Here is a 26,749-nt window from a genome sequence, read left to right on the forward strand (position 1 = left end):
GCAGATGTTCCTTAATGTTTCTGAAATTACCTAGTTTCTGTATCTTTCTATAAGTACTATACTATATTCATTAAGAATCAGAATTGGTACATTCTGGGTTACATTCCAGCAATCTTACCTTCTATATAATTTATTTTAAGTAACTGCTAAAATTATGATTTTTAAAAGACTATGTGGTACTAGGAACATAAATTAGAAGAAAAAGATACTTTCTTAGTTCTCAGTAATTGAGTAAAGTTTAATCCTGATTAGAAGATCCTTGAGTACCATTTTGATGCATGAAATAATTTATTTAAATGTTTTAAAATAAATTTTAGAGTATTTTTATAAAGTGCAAATACATCAGTAGTTTTCTAGAACGGCTTTTATGTCACGTGAACATGTGTGGATCACTATATTTTTTTTCCTATTAGCTATTTGGTAAAAGTCCACAATTTGCCAAAATGGTTAATAGGACACAAATATAGACATTTCATATGATGTACCATGTAAATGTAAACCTTTGTAGTTACATGTTTTTGTAGCAAGAGAATTGTTTTAAAAGGCATGTAATTTATTAGCTATCGGTAGCTTCTTTATTGCCTTGCCGCGCTGCAGTAATAAATAAAAGAAAGTGAACTGATTTTACAAATGGCACACAAGGTGCACATTTTGTGGGAAAAAAAGTCTTTTTTTAAAGAATTGGCATTAAATCCTTTTTTTGTGATGACAAAGAGGCTAAGAGTGCAAACTGTATTTTCTGTTTATCGAAAACAGTCTTTTTTTCTCCGGGGCATTTTTCCCTATGATCATCAAGGGATTTCAAAAGCAATAAAGTGTGGAATCATTGTTCGACTTGAACAGTATTAAAACTTAGGTTTTAATTTCAGTGAAGTAATAAGATTTGAACCTGTCTCACATTACAGCACTGTAAGGCATTTAGCAATTGTATTTTAAAGGAGGTTTTTAAAATGCAGCTCACTTGTAAGCTAACTGTCTGTCAGTAATTAATAGTTTTTCTTCAGCATTGGCTGTTGTGATCAGACCAAGAAATATCTGGGTTTTTAGTAACACATTATGATAATTGTGAATGTTTATTCCTAATTAGTCTAAATGTCTAATAATTTTCAGCTTGCTTCTCTGGCTGTTTAAAAGAAAACAGAGGGTGATGTTTAAAGCTACAGTGTGTCTTTGGCCTTTTAAAAATATGAATGTACATGTGCATGTATATTTCAGTAAGTTTTACATCCAGCAAGATTATGTCAGTTGACTCACTCATTAATGAAGTATTTTATTCTTCAGTATCATTTCCTAGTTTTTGATATTACTTCATTTATATAGGGATTGCCAAATAAGATACTGTATGTAAAGCTAAACCCAAACTGATGATCTGGACTCTTCAGCGATGAACATTAAAACTTGTCATTACTTCTTAAAAAGGGCTTTAAAATATGAGCATTTCTACTGAAACAATGTGGCAACATATTTGCTGATGAAAGATTGTATTTACCATTTTGAATTGCTTTAGGAAATAATTGCCTCTACAAAAGGAAACATCTGTATGATAGCACATGGTTAAAGCTGCCATCAATTTTTAACATTTGAGGGTTGAGCTATGACCTTTTATGATGACTGTGAACAGTAACTGCGTCCATTAGCCATAAGTTTTGTTTCTTTATTTTAGTAGATGGTCTAGACTGTAAATATTAGAGAATCTAAAATAAATCAACATATTATCCTAAGGATACAAAATGTAAGAGCTATTTGTGGTTGGGAACCTTTGACAGATAGTTTGGATGAAGCAGATGATTGCCTGCCTAGCATATCTGGTCTCCATTGCTATGCCTGCAGGCAGTTTAGTGCTATGGTTGTATATTGATGTCAGGGTTAGTACTGAGTGGCTAGCAGTGACAGATGTCTATAATTACAGGCAATGCTTCCAGTATTTCTGAAAAGCCAGCCTATGTTGAACAATTATCTTATTTCTGCTTTGCCAAAGAGCATGTTCCAATTGCTAGTATTAGCAATGGTGAATATAGTGCTTTATCTGCTGCCTTGGGACAAATGTGAGAAAAGCACTTGGTTATAAAACATAAATGCAAAATATTTTTTCACATTTTAAATTAGTTAAGTTCAGTGTTTTCCTAATTTTTATCTCCCCATAATATTTCTTTTGAAGGAGTCTTGAAATATAAAAGCACATTTGGCATACTTATTGGAATTTTGTTTTCCCCTAGGCCTTGTGTGGCTCCCCAGCGCCAGTATCCCTTGCTTTACTGAATAGATGTGTTTAAACAAGTTGGCTTTGAAACAAGTTTCTCCTATGTGAATTGCATTTTCTGGTTGACACCCATTACAAAATTGGAAATGCATTTCCATGGAAAATCTCCTATGCCCAGTAAGTTTAGTTGGAAACTTTTAACAAGAAAAATTATAACATGATAGAAAATTGTGAAATGTACCAAACACCTTAGTACTGGTGGCTTTCCATTTGCTAAGAATTACAATTCTCAAGTTTGGTTGTAACCTCTTTTTTTTTTTTTTTTTTTTTTTTTTAAGCCTTTTGCGCATTTATTGTCCATTTCTGTCTCTCAGTTTTCATGGTCACTTCCTTCCATGCTCCCTCTTGGCCCACTTTTCTGACTCATTAGAAATATTTTCATGCTTGTTGATACCAGTTCTCAACTGCCCTTTTTATCTGGTCATTTGCTTTCATGAGCCGTGGGCTGTCATACCACACTTTCCAGCAGGTGTGGCTGCCTAACACATGGTACTCTCTAACCTTCCTAAAGATTAAGGTGTTGGGTATTAAAACATTATCCATGTTGAAAGTTATGAATCCTGTATTTTCAGGTAATGTAGAATGAGAAATATCTAGGAAATATCATTTGAGAATACAGTTTATCTTCAACCTTAATCTAACCTGCAATGGGTTTCTACTTTGCATTTAACCACTTTGCTGAATTATCCATTATATTTTCTCATTTAGTCTTCTCAGCAATGTTCTGTTTAATAGATATGAGTACCATTTTGCAGAAATGTGAAACAATTTGAGAATTAAAAGCCTGTTTAGTGGCAGACCCTTGGTTTCAACCAGATCATCTTACTCTGAACCCAGTTTGCTTTTCACTGTATCACATTGGCTGTGTATGTATTTAGGCATGAGTCCAGGAATGACCAGTTTCAGAGTGTGATGACTGATAATGCCAATGTCATAAGTTTCATCTCCATACTAGCTGTTTTATTTCCCAAGGAAAAGACTCATTTCTCTAACTGAAGATTGGATGTCTAGTCCTGGCTAGCCATCAGTCACAAAAGAAATAAGCTAGATCCTTGATATTTTGTATCCTACAATAGGAGAAGCAACCTGGAACCCATAGTCTAGTGTCAGAGATCAGTAGTACTGTATTTATTCATGAAAGGTAGCCCGTTTCTGTTCCTACTGGGAGAGAATGCCCCTTGGGAGCCCATCACCTAAGAGCTCTTAATAATTTGAAACTAATGATGGTGTTCTGGAATCCCGTGTCTGTGTACATTAATTTAGTAAAGAAAATTTGGGCTGGGCACGATGGCTCACGCCTGTAATCCCAGCGCTTTGGGAGGCCGAGGCAGGCGGATCACGAGGTCAGGAGATCAAGACTATCCCGGCTAACACAGTGAATCCCCGTCTCTACTAAAAAAGTACAAAAACTTAGCCAGGCGTGGTGACAGTCACCTGTGGTCCCATCTACTTGGGAGGCTGAGGCGGCAGAATGGCGTGAACCCAGGAGGCAGAGCTTGTGGTGAGCCGGGATCGCGCCACTCCAGCCTGGGCAACAGAGCGAGACTCCATCTCAACAAAAAAGAAGAGAAAATTTGGACAATTGGATGGACCTATTGAACTGAATGGGGAAAACTTTGATAACTTATTGGACACAGTGATCATCTACTTAGTGAGTTGAAAACTTACCTTGGAGATAGGAAGCAGGAACTTGTATTGACTCAAAAAATGAGGATAAAAGCTTTGAATCTGGCAATATAGGTGATGCAGATAAGTTATTGAGATAAAATAACAACCAAATACCACAGACCATTCTGTTTTCCTCCTGACTTTTTTTCTATCACGTTTTTTACTACTTTATTTCTTTGCAAGACTCAAAGACTAGACCCATTATTTAATATTAGAAATTATGTTACCTTTCATTAAGGCCCTCTCCCCTCTAACTACTACTAAAGCTACTCACATACCCTAGAATATATGTCTATTTTCTAGTATCTAGTCCAGATAAAGCACAAAGAAAAGGGACATTCCAATAATAATAATAGGTAACACTTATGAAAATTTTACTATATGTCAGGAATGTTATAGATCCTTCACATAAATTAACCATTTAAATCTTCTCAAAAATTCCACAGGTTAGGTACTACTGTCATCCTTTTTATATTTGAGGAAACTAAGATCTAAAGGGTAAGCAACTTGCTCAGAATTACTTAGTAAGTGGCAGAATCTCACTAGTCTTGGGCTTCAGAATCTATTCCTAACCATTAGACTACCTCCTGTTTTGTGGCACTATTCTTTGTAACCGTAGTTAAAAGATGTACTTTTGCCCATCAGAAGGTTAGTTTGCCTACTTAAATCATTCACCTCAGTTGCCACACTTGTATAATGAAAGTGCTTCATGGGAAACAGTACTAAGTGATTCTTTTTTTTTTTTTTGAGGTGGAGTCTCATTCTTGTCACCCAGGCTGGAATGCAATAGAGCGATCTCAGCTCACTGCAACTTCTGCCTCCTGGGTTCAAGTGATCCTCCTGCCTCAGCCTCCAAAGTTGCTGGGATTACAGGCACATGCCACCATGCCCCGCTAATTTTTTGTATTTTTAGTAGAAGTGGGGTTTCACCATGTTGGCCAGGCTGGTCTGGAACTCAGGTGATCCACCTGCCTCAGCCTCCTAAAGTGCTGTGATTACAGGCGTGAGCCAGCACGCCCGGCTGAGATTCTTAAAAATCATTCTATCAAATATTATTTATGCTTTATTCTTTTTAGGGCTAGCTTTTAGTAATTGGTTTCTGGAATTATCTCATTGAAGCAAACCCACTGTCATTCATAAAACCACATCCAGAATTTGAACAGGACTTCACCATGTCTCCGGTCATGGGCTCCAGAATAAAATCAAAGTCCCAAGAATATTGTACGTAACAACCACAGAGATTGTCAGCCACTTTCTCCTTTCTATTTGAGATTGAGGAGGCCTTTTGCTCTTATTTCTGGTGCCAGGTAGCAGGTCCCTAAACTTTGTGCTTTTTAGGTTGTACTCCTGAGGAACGATGTACCAGAGTTCCAGAGAAGGCTTGGAAAATAGTTAAGGTGAGTTGGGTTGCTGGTTATGATGGTGAAGCAGCAATCTTTGTGCTTGTCTCACTACAGCCTCAGATTCTTATTAGTAAAACAGGCATATGTACACAGTGATTAAGTGTAGGCATGCATTGTCTTAATTCCCTTTTTATGCACTATATAATTTTACAGTGTGCATATTTTACAGCCAAAGGTTTAGTAGTCCACTAATAAGCAGTATTAGCTCCAACGCCTATATTAAATGTGGTTGCACAGTGCAAAAGCACCCTAGATTTCTTGATGCCAACATTGCTGAGTAACCAATTCTAATCAGTTATTAATACTTAAGAAAGTTTTATTTGGCTACATTGAATAGCATCTGTTATTGAACAGTGTCTAGAGCACATGTATCCCTTGTGCCAGAATATGTTTCTGGCTGACACCTTTAGGAGGTACAGGGGGTTAAACAAAATATTTCAATTCCCAGTTCCCCACCTCTACTATCACCCTCTCACAAACTTCATCCAGCATCAGCTTCTTTGCCCTAAAATCTAATCGTGTCATCTTATAAACTTGCTATTACAAAGAATTATAAATATTCCTTTAAATGTCTGAAATGCTCTTTCAAAACATGGTCCCAAAATCCTCTACTAAAATCAAGCCGCCTTTCCAAGCATCTGGTGCCATAGCCATAGTTAGCTTCTTTTTGAATGGGCTTAGGGAGATAGTATATTTACCCAGGGCTTTTACCATGGCTTTATCCATAGAAGACTAGTTCAACAGAAGCTTGGCCCCAGACATGGAGAGAGTTGGCAGCCAGCAGGAGCAAAGCTGTGTCAGGACAAATGTACACTCTCCATTTTCTCTGGTTGGCTTTCAGCTGGTTGCACCACAGGAGTCTTTCTGTGGACTGCATATCCTGTGACCAGTAACTGGTGCACTCAACCCAGGTCCCTCTTGGCTAGGGAAGGCCTGTCGGGAGGCATTAGGTTCATGCTGGTGGAGATCCTTAGTCAGTGGCTCCCTGAAGGAAAGGAAGGCAAACAGCCAGCTTCTGTTGAACAGGTGGTAGTTAGACCCTAGATCTGGTTGGGGGTGGGAGGGAAAGAATCTCTCCAAAATTACCAGCCTTGCTGGTTTTCACATTATACCTGTACTCTTTCTAATAAATTATTGTTTAGAAACTGACTTAAAAATATCTCTGGCAGCATCTGGAGCTTTCTAACTTTTCCACCTTCCTTAGCAGTTGGATTTGGGCCCAAGTTAGAAATGGAAACCCCACTGGGGTGCAAGCAAAAGAGGAAGCATGTTCTTAGCCATGCATCAGTGGAGGCCCCTACTGGGAGAGGGGATTATCACAAGGCAGCAGGCAGCCCTGCACCCCAGCCTGCTGAGTTCATGCTTTGTGCCACAGGATGTGGAGCGAAGGAAATGTGAGGCCAAAGTGGTCACTCCAAGTTTTCTTATACAATAGCTTATTCAAGCAGACTGGGAATGCCTCTTAAGAGATTTGTTAGGTACATGTGCCCTTAGCAAGATGGCCACCACAGATGGTGGGTTCAGATATTCTAATTGAAATAAATGTTTAACATTCAGATTTGTTTTATACTTCCATAACCAGTTTTTCTTTATCAGATGCCGTTCTTTATTCAACTGAATGAGGCAAGCAGGATTATTCACCTTTTCCCACTTGGTTTCCAACATAAATTATGGTCTTAAAATTAAATTCTGGCAAAAGATTTTTCTGTCTGATTTCAGGCTTATATTTAGTGATGTTATTTTAAATGATATGGAAAAATTAGTCACCCAAGATTAATATGGATCTATTCAGTGTCACTAAGTTTGTGTATTTAATATACAGCAATGATGTTTGTACCATTAATTCTCTTGTTATGGTGATAAGTTAATTGTGATTATCATATTTTACCCTGCTTCAAATGTTAATGAAAGAGCTAAGTACCTTTAGTTCCAAATGGTTTAGATCCAAGTCATTAAATGCTCTATTCTTTCTTACACCTCTCTTTCTCCCTCCTCTACTAATGCCTTTCACATTGATGAGGTCTTTCTTATAGAAAGCACTGAATTGACCTCAAAGGCACTTGAAGCCTAAAACAAAAATATGAACATTGATTTCTTATTCATAGTAAGTGATTTCATACTGTGTTCCTAAATTCTCTTCCTAAGGAACATTAATGCTTTCATTATATTGGATCCTTTCCAGTGACAGGTTTTGTTTTACCAATTTACAACCAGTTGAAAACCTTCATTAATAAGTCATTCCAATAGATTGAAACAATACTTGAAAATTCACAGTAATATTTGGGGGATCTTTGTGTTTCCACTTTTGTATTACCTGATATGTTTTTGAGAGTAAATTGGTTCACAGAAGGTTTGTCGTCCAACGGCAAAATACTTTGTTGTTGACTTCTACAGCACTGTTAATTTTCTGCATTGAGCCTGCTTAAACAATGTACTAAAGCTCTTTGAGAAGTTATAACATCTTAAACATTTGTAGAAAGCCTAAGGGTATTAACTTGCTATAATTTTCTGAAGATTCATTATCCAAAATCTTAATTCATTATAAAAACTCTTTTGAAAACCTATAGAACCAGTGTTTTCTCTTATTTTCTTATTTGCACAGAATGAGAGATTCGTTGTTCTTTTTAATTTGTTTCATGTGGTGCTTTTGAGTGCATTTCATAGAGGGCTGTTATTGAATTTCTGTGACTGTCATTATATATCCATACAATCTTTAGGAACTAATATTCTTGGTTTCCCAGTTCTGTAATCTACTTCAAATTTAAAGATGGACATAATTAGTTTCCTCAGAGTTATAACCAGAATGTTAGAGACAGTGCTCCAGATACCCAAGACTACGGATTAGGATTGGAAAAAGAAATTTTAAAAATTATTACAGCACATGCTTTTTTTTATTCTTTATTAAATTTACAACTCAAAATTATGTTGCTATTTGTAGTTTATGCCCTCATCTATTTTTCTTACCTAGTTCCCTTTTTAAAACCATATGTAAGATCTTTTAAGCTACTTGCAAATTCTACAGGCAACATTTGTCATTTGATGAGTTGAGAAGTTGGAACATGCATTGGCTCATTGAAGCATTATGTACTATCTAAATGCTGTTTTCTTAAATGTGTAAGAACCTTTGCAGTAAAATAAATACAGCTAAGAAAGCAAACTGTTTTAAAATATTAAAACAGTTTTTTTTAAGAGCATGCCTTCTCAAATCTGTGATAATGATAATTCCTTACATTTCTAATCACTTTCCATATTTCAGGAGCAAGAGAGATGAGTAACTGGTTAAAATGGGTAATTTTTCTAGCTTCTAAGACAATAACCATTGAGTAGTAATAATAATAATAATAATAATAATAATCAAATAATAATTTGATTTTATATCATGAAATTTTGAAGCAGTTCTTTTATGCCTTTAAACAAATGCAATTTCTGAGTTTGACTAGAAGGTGTTAATTGAATGTGTTTGTGAAGATTTAAGAGTTATGGACACAGATTATAAGATTTTGTTTATTTGTTTTAACCATCTTTATGCTGTGTGAAAATCTTCAAGGTAGGCACCTTCTGATTCTTCTGTTGTTTTTCATGTGTAGAGCCTTCTCTTCAAAAGGTGTTAGCTGACCACTTTAGCACCCGCTATGCAGAAGGGTCAATGAAAGATTGTACAGGGAAATAGCATTTGTTGAGTAACTACTAAATGTCAGGCTCTGAGTTCAGGATCATCATTTAATCTAATCAAAAGCCCATAAAGTAGGTTTTTTTTATTTTGAGATGGAGTCTTGCTCTGCCACCCAGGCTGGAGTGCAGTGGCACGATCTCAGCTCACTGCCACCTCCGCCTCCCAGGTTCAAACAATTTTCCTGTCTCTGCCTTCCGAGTAGCTGGGATTACAAGCGCACACCACCACACTCGGCTAATTTTTTGCATTTTAGTTTGGGGTTTCACTGTGTTGCCCAGGCTGGTCTCAAACTCCTGAGCTCAGGCAATCCTCCCACCTTGGCCTCCCAAAGTGCTGGGATTATAGGCATGAGCCTCCGCACCCGGCCTAAAGTAGGTATTATTATTGTTACTGTTTTATAGGTGAGAAACCAAGATTCAGAGACCTTAAGAAACACCTAGTTAGAGGCAGATATAGAATTCAAATGCAGATGTTTTTGGGACCAAAGTCTGTGTCTTTTCTATTTCGCTAAGTTTATCATGACAGTGTTCTAAGACAATATACTACTGGAGATGTAAAGAGAAATAGACATTTCCCCTGCCTTCCAGGAGTATATGCTCAAAATAGTGGAGAAAACATATTCACATGGAAATTATTACTACAAAAATATCATATTCTATTATATGTTTTGAGAAGTGCCCATAAAAGGCTGACAAGGTTTCAAATTAAGACTCTTCTTACTGAATCTACAGGGAGACCTTCTTCCAGAAATATTATTTAAGCATTAAAACCACATCTTTTAAAATGACAACATTTTACTAATGTTCATCCCAGATGAGTAGAATTTGGGGTATATTATTTTACAGGGGGAAAAATACATGCTTTTATGGGTTGTTTTCCTTTTGTTAAAGAATCATACATGAAATGGGATTGGCCAAAATGTACATTTTAACCCTATATTCTTTTTATTCATTTAAGAAACATTATTGAGTAGTAGGCATGTGAGATTTAAGAAACTCAGAGCATCATTTCTGTTCTCAGGGAGCTTACAGTCTATTATGCAGCCTTATTATGAAATGCAGAAGAAGGAAAGAAGGGAGGAAGGCTAAGACAGGCAAAAGCTTGGTTACAGATTGTTCATCTCTGACTATATAAAACACATAACCAAAGGCATAACCATATATTCAGTGTCATTGTACTGGCCATCCTTCTCTGAAGGATGACCACACAGATCGATTTAGTCTCTTATTTCTTAGATTTTGACTCATTTTTCATTGTGATGAGATTGTCTTAATGGATTCTGAAATAAGAGACAAGGAATCTGTGGACTGAAAGTGAGTTTTGCTTTGTTTTGTTTTGTTTCCTTTTCTTGCATTCCTATGTAACTCCTATGTACTTCCTTAAAATAGATATTGCAATATGATTTCTTCTTGGTGTCATAAAAATTATTTCGGGTGAAATGATAAAAGTTGTAGAAAGTGTTAAAAACTCTAAATACTGTGTTAGAAGATTTTTCTGTAGAAGACTTTCATTGACCTGTGCTTGATGATAAACAATTTTGTAGGTATTTCCTAACTGAACAAATTACTTCTCACTCCCAAATTATCCATGTTTAAAAGGGATAATTAAATTTCAAATGTTTGGAGACATTTTCATGTTTTCTGCATGTTATCTGAATGATAAGGTACCTTGGAAAATGAGGAACAGTCTTTTAAAAGAAACGCTGTAATCATACATTGATTTTAAATGACCCTGTCACACGTGAAAACAAATCAGATTGTTGCTCTTAATGAGCTTTTCAATTTACTATTCAGTAGATCAGATAAGTGGATTTAAGAGGTAATGATCCTGTTTAGTACTCAAGCTTGACTGTCAGATCCTAGTAGTGGAGAGAAATCCCCAAGGACAAAAGCGTTGACACAGTTCTAGATGGGATAATGGGAATCAAAGCTAATGGATGATAAAAGGAATGGTGCAAGTTACAAGGATAATTGTGGATTAAAGCACTGCCATGTGTCAATGTTGACTGTTTTTCTAGTATATTATTGGGTCAGATCTGATCTTTGAGAAACTGTTTTGACAGCAGAACACAGCAGACCTGCCTGCCTAGTTTCCTCCTCTTTTGAATGCCAGGGACACGATAGGAAAACTTCCTTAGGACCCATTGAATTAGAAAGCACATTTTTTAATGTTAAAATGTTTGAAATGTTTAAAATCACATTTTAAAATAAATAATAAAATAATTAAAACAAAAATTATATTATTTCTGAGTTTTGCCATAAAATAGGCATTTATAATGTCTTGAAAATGTAAAATTTGATTTTACAAAAGTCCACTGTAGTTATGTTATCAAAAACAAGAAAATTAACCAGTAAAGATATAAATACAATAAGAAGAAAATAAGTGATTTGAGATAATGCCTGCTATGTCATGGAATTTATTATTAATTTCATTTATCTATAAAAATGATCCTGTATACCATCAAAGAATTTGTGCTTTGAGTTGTAGTTTAAACATACTCATTCATACTTTCATCTTTGTTAAACAAACGTGCCTTTTAAATTCCAGTCAGAGTTAAGGGCACACAGTCTCTGGCCCTGGAACTGAGCAAGTGGGCAAAGCAGGGCACACAGTAGGGTGTCTGATCCCTACTGTTAGTTGATTTTATAAAACTGGGCTTATTTTAAGGATTGCTTTTGACGAGGGTGCCACTAAAATAAAATTAAAAGACAATTGCTATAATCAGTTACTAAATATTCAAGCTGTTCTCTCTAGCTACTTTTCTTTTTCTGTTGTAATTTATGATTCTATGTATTTTATACATAGAATCCAATATATGCTTAATGGGAAAAGTCATTTTTCTTTCTTTGTGTAATATTCACATTATAAAATAGTCCTAGTAGATCCAGACCGTGTCTTTTGCCACTGCACATTAAAAACACATCGTATTCACTTGACAAATATTGCCTTAGGTGCGATATTAGGGACACAAAGAATAAGGCATAGTGTCACCCCTCAAGAAGCACTCAGTGTAATGAGGGAAATTGACATTCAAACAGTTACAGTGTGAAAAGTGCCATGATAGAGGAGTGGACTGGATGTTGTGGGAACATAAAGGAGAGTTCAAATCACTGTGCCTAGGAAGACTTCAGAGGAGAGACTTTTGAATGAGTATGAGGGGAAAAAGAGGAAGAAGGCTGATTGAGGCAAAATGACCAGCACATGAACGTATAAAAATCTGAAATTGCATGAGATGCCTCAGTGATCCATCAGCATTTTATTGTGGCTTGAGGTTGAGGGAAATGTGGAAGATGAGGTAGGTTGAGGCCAAGTTGTCAAATGCTTTGTGTGCCATCAATCATGTTGATACCAGGTTTTCCAAGGGACCCAATATGTATACTTCTATATATGAGAGAGGTTTTGCATCATGGTGAGCTTAGGGAAACTTTCCATTCTACATATCATTCTTCATTTGAGCCCTCTTTGTGCCTAAAGGTTTGTGATTATTGAGGATTGTTGGTAAGTAACTTCTCTAGATTCTCTCTCCTTAGCTCCCTCTTTCCCCCAAACATCTTACAAGCAACAATGGTCACTTCAATCTAGTAAGAGATGAAGGCCTACTCTCATGGGCAAAGCCACAGACATATATTCATTGAAATGCTTTTCTGTAGGGCTTAGAAGTTAGTAGGTAAGGCAGCAGGAATTTGAATCTCAATCTCTCTCTCTCTCTTTCTCTCTCTCTCTCTTCCGCAGCTTCTCCTCCCCACCATTCAGCCCCTCCTTCTTTCTGTCACCCTTTACACCTAACCCCTCCTTCTCTCCCTCTGATTGACTCCATCAGCCTGAGGAGAAACCTTCCAGACACAGGACTCAGGTTGAAAGTCTGGAACACAACCTGCTGGTTTAAATGGTGTTTAAAATACAGAAAAGAAATTTCTACAATGGCAGCTTTCGTCCCCTTTGTGACCCTATAGCTCTGGGTGATTTGTGTTGCCCCTGTGATTTTTATCTTACCTTCATGACCTATGGCGGTGTATCAAACTTGTTTTCAGATATAAAAAAAACAAAAGACAGAGGGAGTAGAAGCTATGTTGCTGTACATGAGAAGTAGGCAGATTAGGAGAAAGTGAGAGAACACAATCATAGAGGATCAAATCACAGAAGAGAAATCCCATACAGCTGGTGTCTGGCAGGGATAACCTGGAATCACACCAGAGCGTCAGGGAGTATGGAGGTGTCAACCCACCTCTCAGCTTTGCCAGGCTAGTAAGGAGTATAAGTGGCATTTTCCCACTTGAAATGGGGTATGTGTTTATAAGCTCAATGTGGCTTGGATTGAGACTGAAATGTTGCACCCCAAACTCTGCAACCAACACTCCCTAATTGGAAGCTTAGTGGATTCCCAGGCCCTGATGTTTTCAACAGAGAATCCCTGAGCTTGGGATTTCAGTGTCAGCATGAAAAGTAAGACCTACCTGTATATTTGGGGAAGCTTAATTAGGTAATATTTGAGGAGAATTTCTCTTAAGTTCTTTAACTTCCTTTGATTTTTTAAAATCCTTATTTTTATAACTGCCTTAAATAATCCTGAAATGGTTAATATTTTACTGAAATCTAGAATAGGTGGAAAATTTTTAAGTGTTGGAGCCTTTTGTTGAAGTACTCTACTTTCCAGCCCTTTGCATACTTACTCCTGTCTTCAAGAAAGGGGTGGTCTACCACTTTGAGGGAAAAAAAATGTAGGTGGTGTGGTGGGAGCAAAATGGATATATGGGTGTGTTTGTGTGTAAGCGTTTATATATTTCAAAATAGGAGCTTTCTGGAGGAAAAAGTTAGCAAATTTTAAAATTATAAGATTCTTTTTTAAAATTCATTTGCTCCCTCACCCACTCCCTACTTCAATGTGGATACAACAGTGCATTAAATCTTATGTTTGTTCAATTTGAATAGTCTTTTGAAAATATATGTTAATAATAAAGCTTTTAACAATGAAGTGTTTTAATGCAGGTATATGCTTGTATGTCAGAAGTCTTAGGAATAACAGATGACAACCACGTTCTAGAAACATTCGTGACAAAAATGTGAGTTCTTGTTTTGGTCTTTGATTTTTCTTTTGTTGTTGTTTTAAATGTAATAGATCTTTTACTGTATTTAAATCTTTTATATATTAGTTTTTTAAATAAAAGACCTAAAATTATGTTTTAATTGTTAGAATATTAGCATTGTTCTTAACTGAAACTTAATTTCACATATTGAAAACTCACCATCCAAAGGACATTGTAATTTGTCAAGTTTCCATACAACTGGAGTGTGCAGCATCAGATGATGATTTTAAAAGATTTACGGACCTTGACTCTTCAGATCAATTGGGCAGCATTTTTTTTTTAATTTAAAAGAAAACACCTGTATATTTGATTTGAAAGACCACATGAAGAGATTATTGCAAATTGAAATCTTTGAAAGAGGTCTGATAGGGCATTCATTAGTTCTAAGAGAAACCTATGTCTGGCAGAGACATATTCATGGAAACTGTCCTTATGTTGGACTTACAATATTAGCAGAATAAACTAGTTTCTAGTCACAGACATAACTTTGTACCCATAGCCAAACTTGCATGACTCCACCTGGCACCCCGCTTTATCTGTGTAACAGACAAACAACACTGTCTTGATTGCAGAGAACAAAGTTAGATAAACAGTTATGATCATAAGAAGTGAGTTTTGGAGCCACAGATTGATGGTTCATTATTTGGCAGTAACAGTGAGCCTCTGGCTTTCTTTGTGACTCCTGCTTTTCCTCCCTATGTTTTGGGTACAAACTTGATGTTTTCCGGTGAAACACTTAGACAACTTTTTAATTTACAAAACTAAATATATAGAATTATACACCATTTGGAGTGTGGTATTCACTGTAGATTGCATATAATTTTGAATATGCTATAGAAAGAATAGAAAATGTTTTTGAGCCTGTTTTTCACTTTCAAAATATTTGTGACTTAGGTCATCAAACTTACATAAATTTATGTGTATTCTCTGATTCTCCCTAGACAAACAAATAACTTACTTATAATTAAAGACTTTTTTTCATATTTAGTGTTACAAATCTTAAATACTGGGGAAGATGTGAGCCTGTAATTTCAAGGACTCTTCAGTTCCTAAATGACCTTTCTGTTGGATATCCTTTTCACTGTATATCTGACATTATGTATAAACAACCTAGCAAATGCATTTAATTTACCAGGTATTTTCTTGTTTATAATTTTGCAATTTTTTTTAAATAAAAGTTCTTTCATTTATTCTTATCTGTAAATGCATGTTTTGAAAGGTTTTAATTAGCTGTATACTATGAAGCATTTAGTCGGAATCACTGTTGAATTTATATGGACATATAGATTCCTAAGTAGTTACAGTTATATTTATACTCACCCAGGCTAATAAATGGTTATATAAGAAAGTATGCAACCACATATATTTTAGTTCATGCTTTTTTGTATTTGTCAGAAATTCGTGTCCTAAAAGAAAGTATGTAACTTAATTTTAAGGAGGTCAAAGTATTCCAAAATATTACCTTAGAAAACTACATTCCTATGAGTAAATGTATCTATAATATTCTTCAGTTGAAAAGAACATCATTTTCATTAGTTGAAAGGCACAGTAGAGTAATACAAAGAAAATGATATGCTTTTGACCATTTCTTTGATTATTGCCCCCACCAAATCAACATCTAATCTAATCTAAAATAAGATTTCCCATTATACATTAAATGTTTAGATTTCTCTGTCTGGCAGGTTTTTAAAATTCTAAAACCAAGAATCTTCTTCCTAAATTATAGTTGACAGTATTGTCATATTTCTAAAAACTAGAGAGAATCATGTAGATTGTCTTTTCTATGTTAGCTATCAAATATATAGGACTTGTGAAAGATAAGTGTTGGATTAGTTAATCACTAAGATTAACTGATCTTTTAATATGAGGACAGATTCTGAAAATGGTAGCATTGGATAGAAACCTTTAATGCAGGTTCATTCCAGGAATATGTTTATGTTAGTTAAGTTTAAAATTGTATTCCTTGGTAAACCATAAAAGATTTCCAAAGTATTAGACACCCACTTTTGTGCTGGAATTTAATATGCAACTTTTTATTGGAAAATAATCGTCCTTGTCTGGCAAAATCCACCATGCAATATTTCTGTTAGTAGGTATAATGCAATAAAGACAGGGAGGGCTATTTATCACTGCAAATTTTGAGGATTTCAGGATTCTTTTTATTATTTTAATATATTTCTTTGATATTAAATCAGAAAAATGATAAATTACACCTGTCCAGGCTGTTTTTCCTTTTTACTGGAAAGTGATGTACAACCCAATTCCAATGGTCATTTGGCTTTTTAAGATATGTATTTTTTCTTATTAAAAAAAAACTCAACCCATATTTTTTTTCTAATAATAATGCTGAAATACTCTTTATTTCTAACATATGAAGTGGCTTATAAGTACTTCCTAGTATTGCAAACTCTGGCCTTTTCACAATGAATTACTTTGAGAGCATATTATCTGCAAAGAAGCCTCAGTTATTTTATAGCATATATCTATTGTTTAGATTTACCCTATTTTTTAGGTTGAAATTGATATTTAGTATAAAATTAATTTGATTTGTATTCTTTTAGCTTAATTTGCGTAATGCCTAATTTATTTGTGTCTGCTATGTAAGATCTTTTTTCTATCCTATTAAACCTGTTATATATTCTTTAATTCAAATAATATAGCCTTTTATTTTACATGCTGTTTATTGCTTTTGAGTACTTCTTGAAGTAAATAAAAAATCATATTTTCAGAAAACTTACTAGATAAAAGTTTAAAAGCTATAATATTTTAAACCAGGGTATAGGAATGATTTCAACATGAGTACATTGATTTATATTTTTTAGCAATTATTTCAGGTTTGCATATTTAGAAATATATATTAGTTCAATTTGATTTCAGTGCTCAGTTATTTGAATTATAAATCATTATGTCCCTTCTAGCTGATCAGTCATGAAATATCTTTGAATTCATTTACATAATGGAATATGTGAGTGGTGTATCTGTTTTTAGTGCAGTTACTGGTTACCTAATGCATGTTTTGTTTTTCCAATCGATTTCTTTATTATAATATGTTTTTCAGTCTTGATTTTAAAGCAATATATTATTTCTGTATTGGGAATAAGATGGCATTCTTCAGCAATAGAAACACTTATGCAAGATCAAAATCATCACCTATAGGCCCTTGTTAATGGAAATCTGTTTGTATGTTAATATTCAAAATATTTTTATTTAAAATATTAGAAGTAAATGAAAAGCATGTTATCTCACTATGAGGTTTTTTAATGTTCTTTGTTTATAGTACATGTCTTCAGATATTTTCTGTTTTATTTTTTCTATTTTATCTGCTTCAGATGAACCTTACTCAGTGTTAATGGTGCTCAAAGCCAGTCTCTGAACTTTGGTGTTCTTTTATCTGACCACTTGTTAGAAATTGAAATCACAGAAGACCCCATTTTTAGGAAGTATTAAAAAGCCTTTGGTTGCCTTAAAGCAGTAGTCTCAGACTTTAGTGAGCATCAGAATGTGAGTGCTTTTTAAAACACAAAGTATTAGGCCCCACTCCCCAGAGTTTCTCTTTCAGGAAGTGTTAGGCCTGGGCCTGAGAATTGTAGTTTTCACAAGCCTCCGGTTAAGTTGGTGGCTCCAGGACCATACTTTGAGAACCTCTGCCTTTAGGTAGTTAGAAAATAGAGCTGCATTGTATGTCCTGAGCAGAAAAGTCTGGTACTTCTGTCACAGACACTTTTTCATAGGACTTCGTAAGACTCACTAGACTCACATTTTTAGGGATAGTCTAGTTCCTAAATAACGATGTGGGGTGTAAATCCCCAGATTATAACTGGGTCCCGAATTGTAACTGGGTGGCTGTTGCATTTTACCCCAAAATTGCTGTTTGCCAAATTTGAAACTTTTCAAATTGGTAAGATTATTGTTATTTTAAAATCCAGTGACCTTTTTGACAGAAAGTTTATGTTTTCCCATCAGATTCATTACATGGGTGTTTATAATAAATTTAGCAAATACATTTGAGTAACTGTTTAACATACTCTTTATATTTTCAAGACTAAAGTCCAAGAATTTCTGATTAAATAGCTTTTTTGAACAGGCACAGAGCTGAAATGGCGCTGTACAGAGCCAGCCCTCTATGTTCTGTGTTCACGTTCAGTACTTGGGGATCTTTCCCTTCTTTGAAATGTTTCCTGGTCAGAAATTTTAGTTTCTATCTAAATGGGAAAAGGGTGAGATTGTTCAAATGATTGGAACAGGGAAGCTTCTGGGAAAACTGGAGCGAGAATAAGGGTCATACAGAGCAATCAAGTAAACTTATTTTAAATCCTGAAAACGGAGAACAGTATCACATTTTATCCAAAATTCTGTTTGTTTGTTAATCATTATTTCAAGTTTTTGTTCTTTTGAAAGATAATTGATCAGTATTTATTCTGCAATTTATTGTGTACTCAAATTTGTAGCAGTTAACATGCTCCACTTGGGTTTCAGAAAGGAAATTTCATTCTCTATCAGGCCCTCTGTTGGTAGTTGGCCTTTATTACATAATCATCAAACATGGGAAAACTAAAAATATCTAGAGAGTGTGTGTCTGTGTGTGTGTGTCTGTGTGTGTGTGTGTGTGTGTGTGTGTTTTGAAGTCCTTTTTGTAATATACTTTAAGTTCTGGGATACATGTGCAGAACATAGAGGTTTGTTACATAGGTATACACGTGCCGTGGTAGTTTGCTGCACCTATCAACCCATCATCTACATTAGGTATTTCTCCTAATGCTATCCCTCCCCTAGCCCCGCAAACCCCCAACAGGCCCCGGTGTGTGATGTTCCCCTCCCTGTGTCCGTGTGTTCTCATTGTTCAGCTCCCACTTACAAGTGAGAACATGTGGTATTTGGTTTTCTGTTCCTGTGTTAGTTTGCTGAGAAGGATGGTTTCCTGCTTCATCCATGTCCCTGCAAAGAACATGAACTCATCCTTTTTTATGGCTGCATAGTATTCCATGGTGTATATGTGGCACATTTTCTTTATCCAGTCTGTCATTGATGGGCATTTGGGTTGGTTCCAAGTCTTCACCATTGTGAATAATGCTGCAATAAACATATGTGTGCATGTGTCTTTATAGTAGAATGATTTGTCATCCTTTGGGTATATACCCAGTAATGGGATTGCTGGGTCAAATGGTATATCTGGTTCTAGATCCCTGAGGAATTGCCACAGTGGTTGAACTAATTTATGCTCCCACCAACACTGTGAAAGCTATTTCTCCACATCCTCTCCAGCATCTGTTCTTTCCTGACTTTTTAATGATCACTGATCATCAGAGTGAACAGGCAACCTAAAGAATGGGAGAAAATTTTTTAAATCTCTCCATCTGACAAAGGGCTAATATCCAGAATCTACAAGGAACTTAAACAAATTTACAAGAAAAAAACAACCCCATCAAAAAGTGGGCGATGGATATGAACAGACAGTTCTCAAAAGAAGACATTTATCTAGCCAACATACATATGAAATAAAGCTCATCACCATTGGTCACTAGAGAAATGCAAATCAAAACTACAATGAGTACCAATATCTAGCTTTTTAAAATCAGACTCTATAAGAGACTTCCACATTAGTTTTTGAGTTTATCCAAACTTTATTTTTTTACCTTATTGATACTGTTAACCTCAACAGTTCTCAAGATTAATGACTTCTCCATGTTATTGCAAGGCCAGCTACATAATTTGCAGGGCCCACCTCAAAAAGAAGAATGTGAGGTTACTTGTTCAAAAAATATTAAGAATTTCAAGACCTCAACAGCAAAGCATTAAACCATGAAGAGGCTCTTCTAGGCACAGGGTCCCCTATGTAAGTGTACAGCCCACATGCCTATGGAGCTGGCTCTGGTTTTGTTTGGTATAAATAAATAATTCCTTCCATTTGGCCTCAGACTGACTCTCTAAGATTGTCCCCTTAAGTTCCTGTACACCTGAATTTGGTGAATGTAAGTCCCATCCATATATATCATAAATCTATTTATCTACTAGTTTATTTCAGTCATTTTCATTTCTACAAGCCAAAGAATCTGTTTTCTTTCAAAGTCACTTGATGACCATGAAAATTTTATTTTTCACTCCTACCTTTCCCAGCTTCATGTGTCTTTCTTTTGCTTGCTTGTTTTAAGTACAATAATTAGAACTTCATCCTTATCTAGAGTTAACATTAGTAAGACTAAAATAGTGATTTTTAAATTTAATTCCATACTCATCTTGAATCTTACTGGCCTCTTTCACAAATATTTATTAAGCATTTGCTAAGTACACGGCAAAAGGACAAATAAAACATAGACCCTGCCCTAATGGATTTTAAATTCTGACAGAATTGACACTGATTCCAAACTTCCTTTTCTATATTGCTCCAAAGAGCTTAAAGTCAGTTGTTTTATTATTATAGTTTCTTTTTCTTCTGTTTAAATTTAACTCAGATAAATTACATACTAATTTTCTGAAAATCTGCACATTAAAAATAATGTGGGTATGTGACATTGTGATATGGCTGATTTGAGGGAGCCCCTTTTATTTGAGGTCATTTAGACATAAGCTTATAGATAAACCATTAAGTATGCGACTTTTAAACTTTACTAAGTAGTGTGCAAACCAGACATCCTCACATCTGTTTCTGACCTTCCCACCATTTGGGTATGAATCCTGAATGTGGTGTCAGGAAGGAGTAGAGAATGAGAGATGACGCAAAGGGCAAGAACGAAACAAGGGTGAAGGATGAAAGTAAAATTGTTTATGTCTGTTACAGTAACTATTTAGCAATAAACAGTAATATTTCTGCTTTTGTGAAACAATATTAAAATGCATTGCTTTATTTTACTGAATACCACCATCTCCAGATGGTTTGTGAGAATGTTAAATGAAACTAGTTTCAGCTTACATCCCTCAGGCATACTTCTATTAGCATTTTTTATCAGAGGAAATGTTGATTTATTTCATTGTTTTCTCTCTATCAGCCATAGAAAAGTCATCCCATAATTTATCTCCTCTGTTTGTTTGTACACTAGAATCAGGTGTAGAATCCTCCATATTCCCCTTCTGTAGACCTTCACCAATTTCTTTAGATTTTTGTTTCACAAAATTACGTACCTTGAGTATTGTTTTGATCTGATCATTTCTCTTCCCAAAAGCCCACAATCTCTTCCACTTGCTTCTTAGGTCAAGCAAAATTATTGACTTAAATTTGAGCCCTTTGACGGTACTTGACTTATTGAGTTCCCATAGCTAATTTCCTGATCTTCCATTCGACCACAATTTGTACTTTATACTTGGGCCAAGGAAATTTATTTTACCTACCCCTTGACACCCTTCATTATCTTTCACTGAATCACCACATTTGCCGCTCTCCCTCATTTGACACTTTGTAACTCAATTAGGCTTATTCAGTTTTTCAGTCTTGGCTATAGACTTAGTAAAGCCATCATGAAATAGCTTAATCCTTAGTCCTTTAATACTCACTAAATATTAATTTCCTTCATTTTCTTTCAAGTCATGGTTTATTTTTCTTAATATTTTGAACACCTTGTTTTCAATCTATATATCTGGGTATGAATGTTATATTAATATAGTTTAGTATTTGCTGGTCTTGTCTCCTATTAGATTGTAAATTGTTAGAGATTAGGACTTTTTTCTCTTCCTTTATAGTTTCAAAACTTCATACTGTGGGCATTTAGAACTTATTGTTACCCCTTCTGTTCTGTGATTATGCCTTAACTTCAGTTCCTTGTAAATGATGATTAGTATCCCTTAAGATACTTCATTTTGGTTATACCTATTTGGATTTTTTATGTGTATTTTTCTTATTATACTTTAAGTTCTGGGATACATGTACAGAATGTGGAGGTTTGTTACAAAGGCATACACGTGCCGTGGTGGTTTGCTGCACCCATCAACCTGTCATCTACATTAGGTATTTCTCCTAATGCTATCCCTCCCCTAGCCCCCCACCCCCCAACTGGCCCTGGTGTGTGATGTTCCCCTCCCTGTGTCCATGTGTTCTCATTGTTCAACTCCCACTTATGAGTGAGAACATATGGTGTTTGGTTTTCTGTTCCTGTGTTAGTTTGCTGAGAATGATGGTTTCCTGCTTCATCCATGTCCCTACAGAGAACATGAACTCATTTTTTTTTATGGCTGCATAGTATTCCATGGTGTATATGTGGCACATTTTTTTTATCCAGTCTGTCATTGATGGGCATTTGTTTTGGTTCCAAGTCTTTGCTATTGTGAACAGTGCTGCAATAAACATACATGTGCATGTGTCTTTAGAGGAGAATTATTTATCGTCCTTTGGGTATATACCCAGTAATGGGATTGCTGGGTCAAATGGTATTTCTGGTTCTAGAATCTTGAGGAATCACCACACTGTCTTCCACAGTGATTGAACAAATTTACACTCCCACCAACAGTGTAAAGGCATTCCTATTTCTCCATATCCTCTCCAGCATCTGTTGTTTCCTGAGTTTTTAGTGATCACCATTCTAACTGGCATGAGATAGTATCTCATTGTGGTTTTGATTTGCATTTCTCTAATGACCAGTGATGAAGAGCTTTTTATCATATGATTATTGGTCGCATAAATGTCTTCTTTTGAGAAGTGTCTGTTCATATCCTTTGCCCACTTTTTGATGGGGTTGTTTTTTTCTTGTAAATTTGTTTAAGTTCCTTGTAGATTCTGGATATTAGCCCTTTGTCAGATGGATAGATTGCAAAAATGTTCTCCCATTCTTTAGGTTGCCTGTTCACTCTGATGATAGTTTCTTTTGCTGTGCAGAAGCTCTTTAGTTTAATTAGATCCCATATGTCAATTTTGGCTTTTGTTGCCATTGCTTTTGATGTTTTAGTCATGAAGTCTTTGCCCATGCCTATGTCCTGAATGGTGTTGCCTAGTTTTTCTTCTAGGGTTTTTATGGTTTTAGGTCTTACGTTTAAGTCTTCAGTCCATCTTGTGAATAAATATTGATGTTATTACCCAACTTATCGGAAATGGCCAGATATCATATGAGGATAACCAATTAGTATAGTTTTTGGCCTATATAATCTCCCTTAGTACTTTTATAATGGGTAGTTCTTCCTTCTGTTCTTTTCTTTATATTTGCTTAAAAGGAATTGTGCGTTTGTGTGTCTGTGTGCATGTCTGTGGGTGTGTATGTGTGTGTGTGTATGTCTAGTAGGGTTCATGAGCAAAATTCTACTTTTGAAATAACTAAACTTACATTTCAGTTACTATACTTTGTACGTATAACCTAAGTATGGCAATTTCTGACATGTAATATTGTCATCTGTGAACTTTCTTCTTTCATCAGGATCTAACTCTGTCTGCAAAAAGTATCTGTGAACATGTATGACTTTTAAATATTTGCCCAGATTCAGTATGATTACCCACTCTTTTGTACTTAGTGAATATGATGTATCTAGTACACTACTGTAATTCTAAATCAAATTTTTTCATGTCTTTACACTTCTGTGAATAGGATATATCTTATAATTGATGGTATTTTTAAGTACTTTTTCTTAGTAGTACATATTATATTGATTTTTTTGTTTTACAATCAGTGGTGTTTTAGATTTGATGAAATGTGGTAAATAGTCAGAAAAGGCCTGATACTGTGAATTGAAGTCATACTTGGTGATACTGTGTCGAGCAGCTACTGAATTGTGTAGTACTCCTGTAACCTAAGAAAGCAGTTCATTCTCAATTTAGTTATCCTCCTTTTCAAAGGATACAGATTTTCAGAATTTTCAGCCATCTTACAAGATTATTTTCTTGTTTCTCTTTATGTGTTATCCTAGCTATCAATAAGACTATCTTCACCCTCTTCACTGTTGTCATAACTGTATGGCTAGAGACAGGGATTTTCTGAGAATTTGGTTTAATGGGTTACTGCCAGCCAGACTATAGAGTTTGCTCAATCCTGGATGTGATGCTGGCTCATTAATGAATTGGTCCCCCCTAAAATAAAATGTTTCCCTGTCCCTTCTGGGACTTGATTCCGATTTCAATTGTATTTCAAGGAGCAAATGATCTCTAGAGGAGAACTAGTCTCTTTAAAATCAAATGGATCTGATATACCCTAATGAAAAGACCCTATGCTTTAGAGACAGACAGATCTGGATTTGAATTGTGACTCTTCTGTTGACATGTTCCGTACCTTATGTTTCCTATATTAATTTTATTCACTCTCAAGACTTCTAGTACTGTTGCTACTGTTACTGTTACCACCATTACCAGGTTTACTGCTAAGAGGTGTTTTGAATAGACCTCTGAAATCTAACTTAGTGTTGCCATAATTTATCTAATGCTCCACCCAGCCAAAATGGCACAACTCAGATGAACCCTAGTCTCTTAGAGAAGAATAAGATCAGAGTGTAAAGATCATAAAGATGACGTGTTCATTTGCCTTTTTTAACATTACAGACCCACTTAAGAGCCATAACTAGCTTTGAATTGAATTTCTATAAGAGAACATAAATATTCAGGTGAACTCTCATTTTTTTCTTTATTGAAAATGTAAAATTCATTCTTAATCATTTTTTTCTTTGGAATGTAATTAAAAGGCAGTGAGGCTGGCCTTGGTACAAAGTGCACAGATGCCGTTCTGCAGAAAATGTGTCTTTGACAGATGAGATTCTTCCTGTGAATGTTCTGTTTATTGCTTTCATAAATATTCTATTGTCAAAACATGACTTGCTGTTTATTAACAGCACTGACAGGAAGATTCCTATTAATGGCAGCATTCTTATTACTCATAGACCCTGTCACTTTTAACTTTGCAATTTTAAGAGAATTCTATTTGGTAATTACTTAAGATATTTCTAAGTTTATTGATCCTACCCCTGTTTAACTGAGTGAAGTTTGAGTGGCAGGTCTTCAGCCCAGTGACTGACACTGGGAATAATCATCAAATCTGCATCTTTGGAGGCAAGGAAAAACTTGCTACCTGTCAGCCTTGGTCTTGTTGCCCTGCAGCCTGCCAGAAAAACCCAGTGCATTGTGGCCAGCCAGGCACAGTGGATCACTTGAGGTAAGGAGTTCGAGACCAGCATGACCAACATAGTGAAACCCCATCTCTACTAAAAATACAAAAAATTAGCTAGGCGTGGTGACCCATGATTGTAGTCCTGGCTACTCGGGAGGCTGAGGCAGGAGAATCACTTGAACCCGGGGGGGTGGAGGTTGCAGTGAGCTGAGATCACACCACTGCACTCCAGCCTGGGGACAGAGCAAGAGTCTGTCTCAAAAAAAGAAAAAAAAGAAAAACACAGTGCATTGAGCACCTGCTGAGAGCAGTGTAAGAGGGAAAATGCATGGATATCGTCCCTGTCCTTAGAAAGTTTACTGTCTAATACAGATACATGCTAAAATGTAGATACATATTTTAAATAATCAGGTATATGGCTAAGCCAAACATACATGCTTCATATGCAACTGGAATAGCTGCTTTGGAATCAGAGGGACTTGAATATAAATCATACTAATTGTTTATCTTTTGAAAAATTATTTAACTTTTTTTAGTTTATTTCCTTACCTGAAAAATAGAAGTGATACTGTCTTATCTCATGGAATTGTGAAAATTAGCCTTGCAAGTTGCACACATTTTGTGAATTCTCTACATCTTTCTTTTTCCATGATTGATAACTGGCAAAGACATTTGCATTATATGATCCTCAGAACAATCCTGTAAGGTAGCTTGGGCACAGGTTTCATCCTCATTTCTTGGAGAGAGAAACTTAGGCTGAGACAGGCTAAGTTTATTACTTGGATTCATTGAATGGTATAGTCAAGCCCAGGTCTCCTGACTCGTGTTCCAATGTGTTTTCCACTCTTTGATACCCATGCCTGAGTGACTAAAATTTAGAATTATACTTTTCAGTGCCCCTGTGCAGAGGCAGTAGACTGAGTCATATATTTGGAGATGATGTGAAGGAAAAAGAAAGCCAGTGTTTTCCTTGTGATATGAATGGAACCATATAAGATTATTATAGCCTTCAAGAAAGGCATGAGTGGGTGTTAGGGAATGGCCGAGAGATGCTCTAGCTGTGGTAGAAACACATGACTATGGTAGAGTAAGAGAAGAGGGTATTTGCATACTGAGTAGATGTGTTTAGAATCCACATCATACCTGAAATTATTTAGGCCTATTTAGGCCTTGTATTCATGTTTCCAATTTCTTAACTTCATACTCCTTCTAAGTTGAACTGTTCAGGTGATAATGTGGTACAGCAGAAAGAACATGGCCTTTGGAACCAAACTACAGTTCAAATCTCAGCACTGTCAATCCATGGCTGTATAACCTTGGGCAAGCAACTTAATTTCTCTTAGCTCCTGTTTCATTATTTATGGATTAAAAATAATAATCAATACTTAACAGTATAATTGTGAAGATTAGGTGAATTAACATATGAAAAATGCCTTTTACATACTAGGCACTTGAGAAATATTAGTTCCTTTAAGCTGACCTTCTATACTTGATGACATGCAGTCAGCTATATCCTCCTAATTATATTCTGATCTTAGATTTCTACTAAGAGAGCTCACTGTTTCTTAGAATTGAGTAATTTTCTCTTTTTTGATAGCCTATTATGGGTCTTTTATTATTATTTCATTATGAAATAACATTAAGTAAGTAGAAGT

General features: G+C 35.5%; 1 protein-coding gene across 1 annotated transcript in view; it reads left to right on the plus strand.

Annotated features, from left to right (window-relative positions):
* Positions 1 to 26,749, plus strand: part of RANBP17 (RAN binding protein 17) — a 436,018-nt gene that overhangs the window by 281,995 nt on the left and 127,274 nt on the right. The window contains exons 15-16 of the mRNA XM_017849438.1: positions 13,991 to 14,064; positions 15,077 to 15,157. Coding sequence (XP_017704927.1) covers positions 13,991 to 14,064; positions 15,077 to 15,157 — 155 coding nt within the window. The remainder of the gene's footprint in view (positions 1 to 13,990; positions 14,065 to 15,076; positions 15,158 to 26,749) is intronic.

Source organism: Rhinopithecus bieti, unplaced genomic scaffold (assembly GCF_001698545.2).
Source record: "Rhinopithecus bieti isolate Rb0 unplaced genomic scaffold, ASM169854v2 scaffold_30732, whole genome shotgun sequence".
Lineage (NCBI taxonomy): Eukaryota > Metazoa > Chordata > Mammalia > Primates > Cercopithecidae > Rhinopithecus > Rhinopithecus bieti.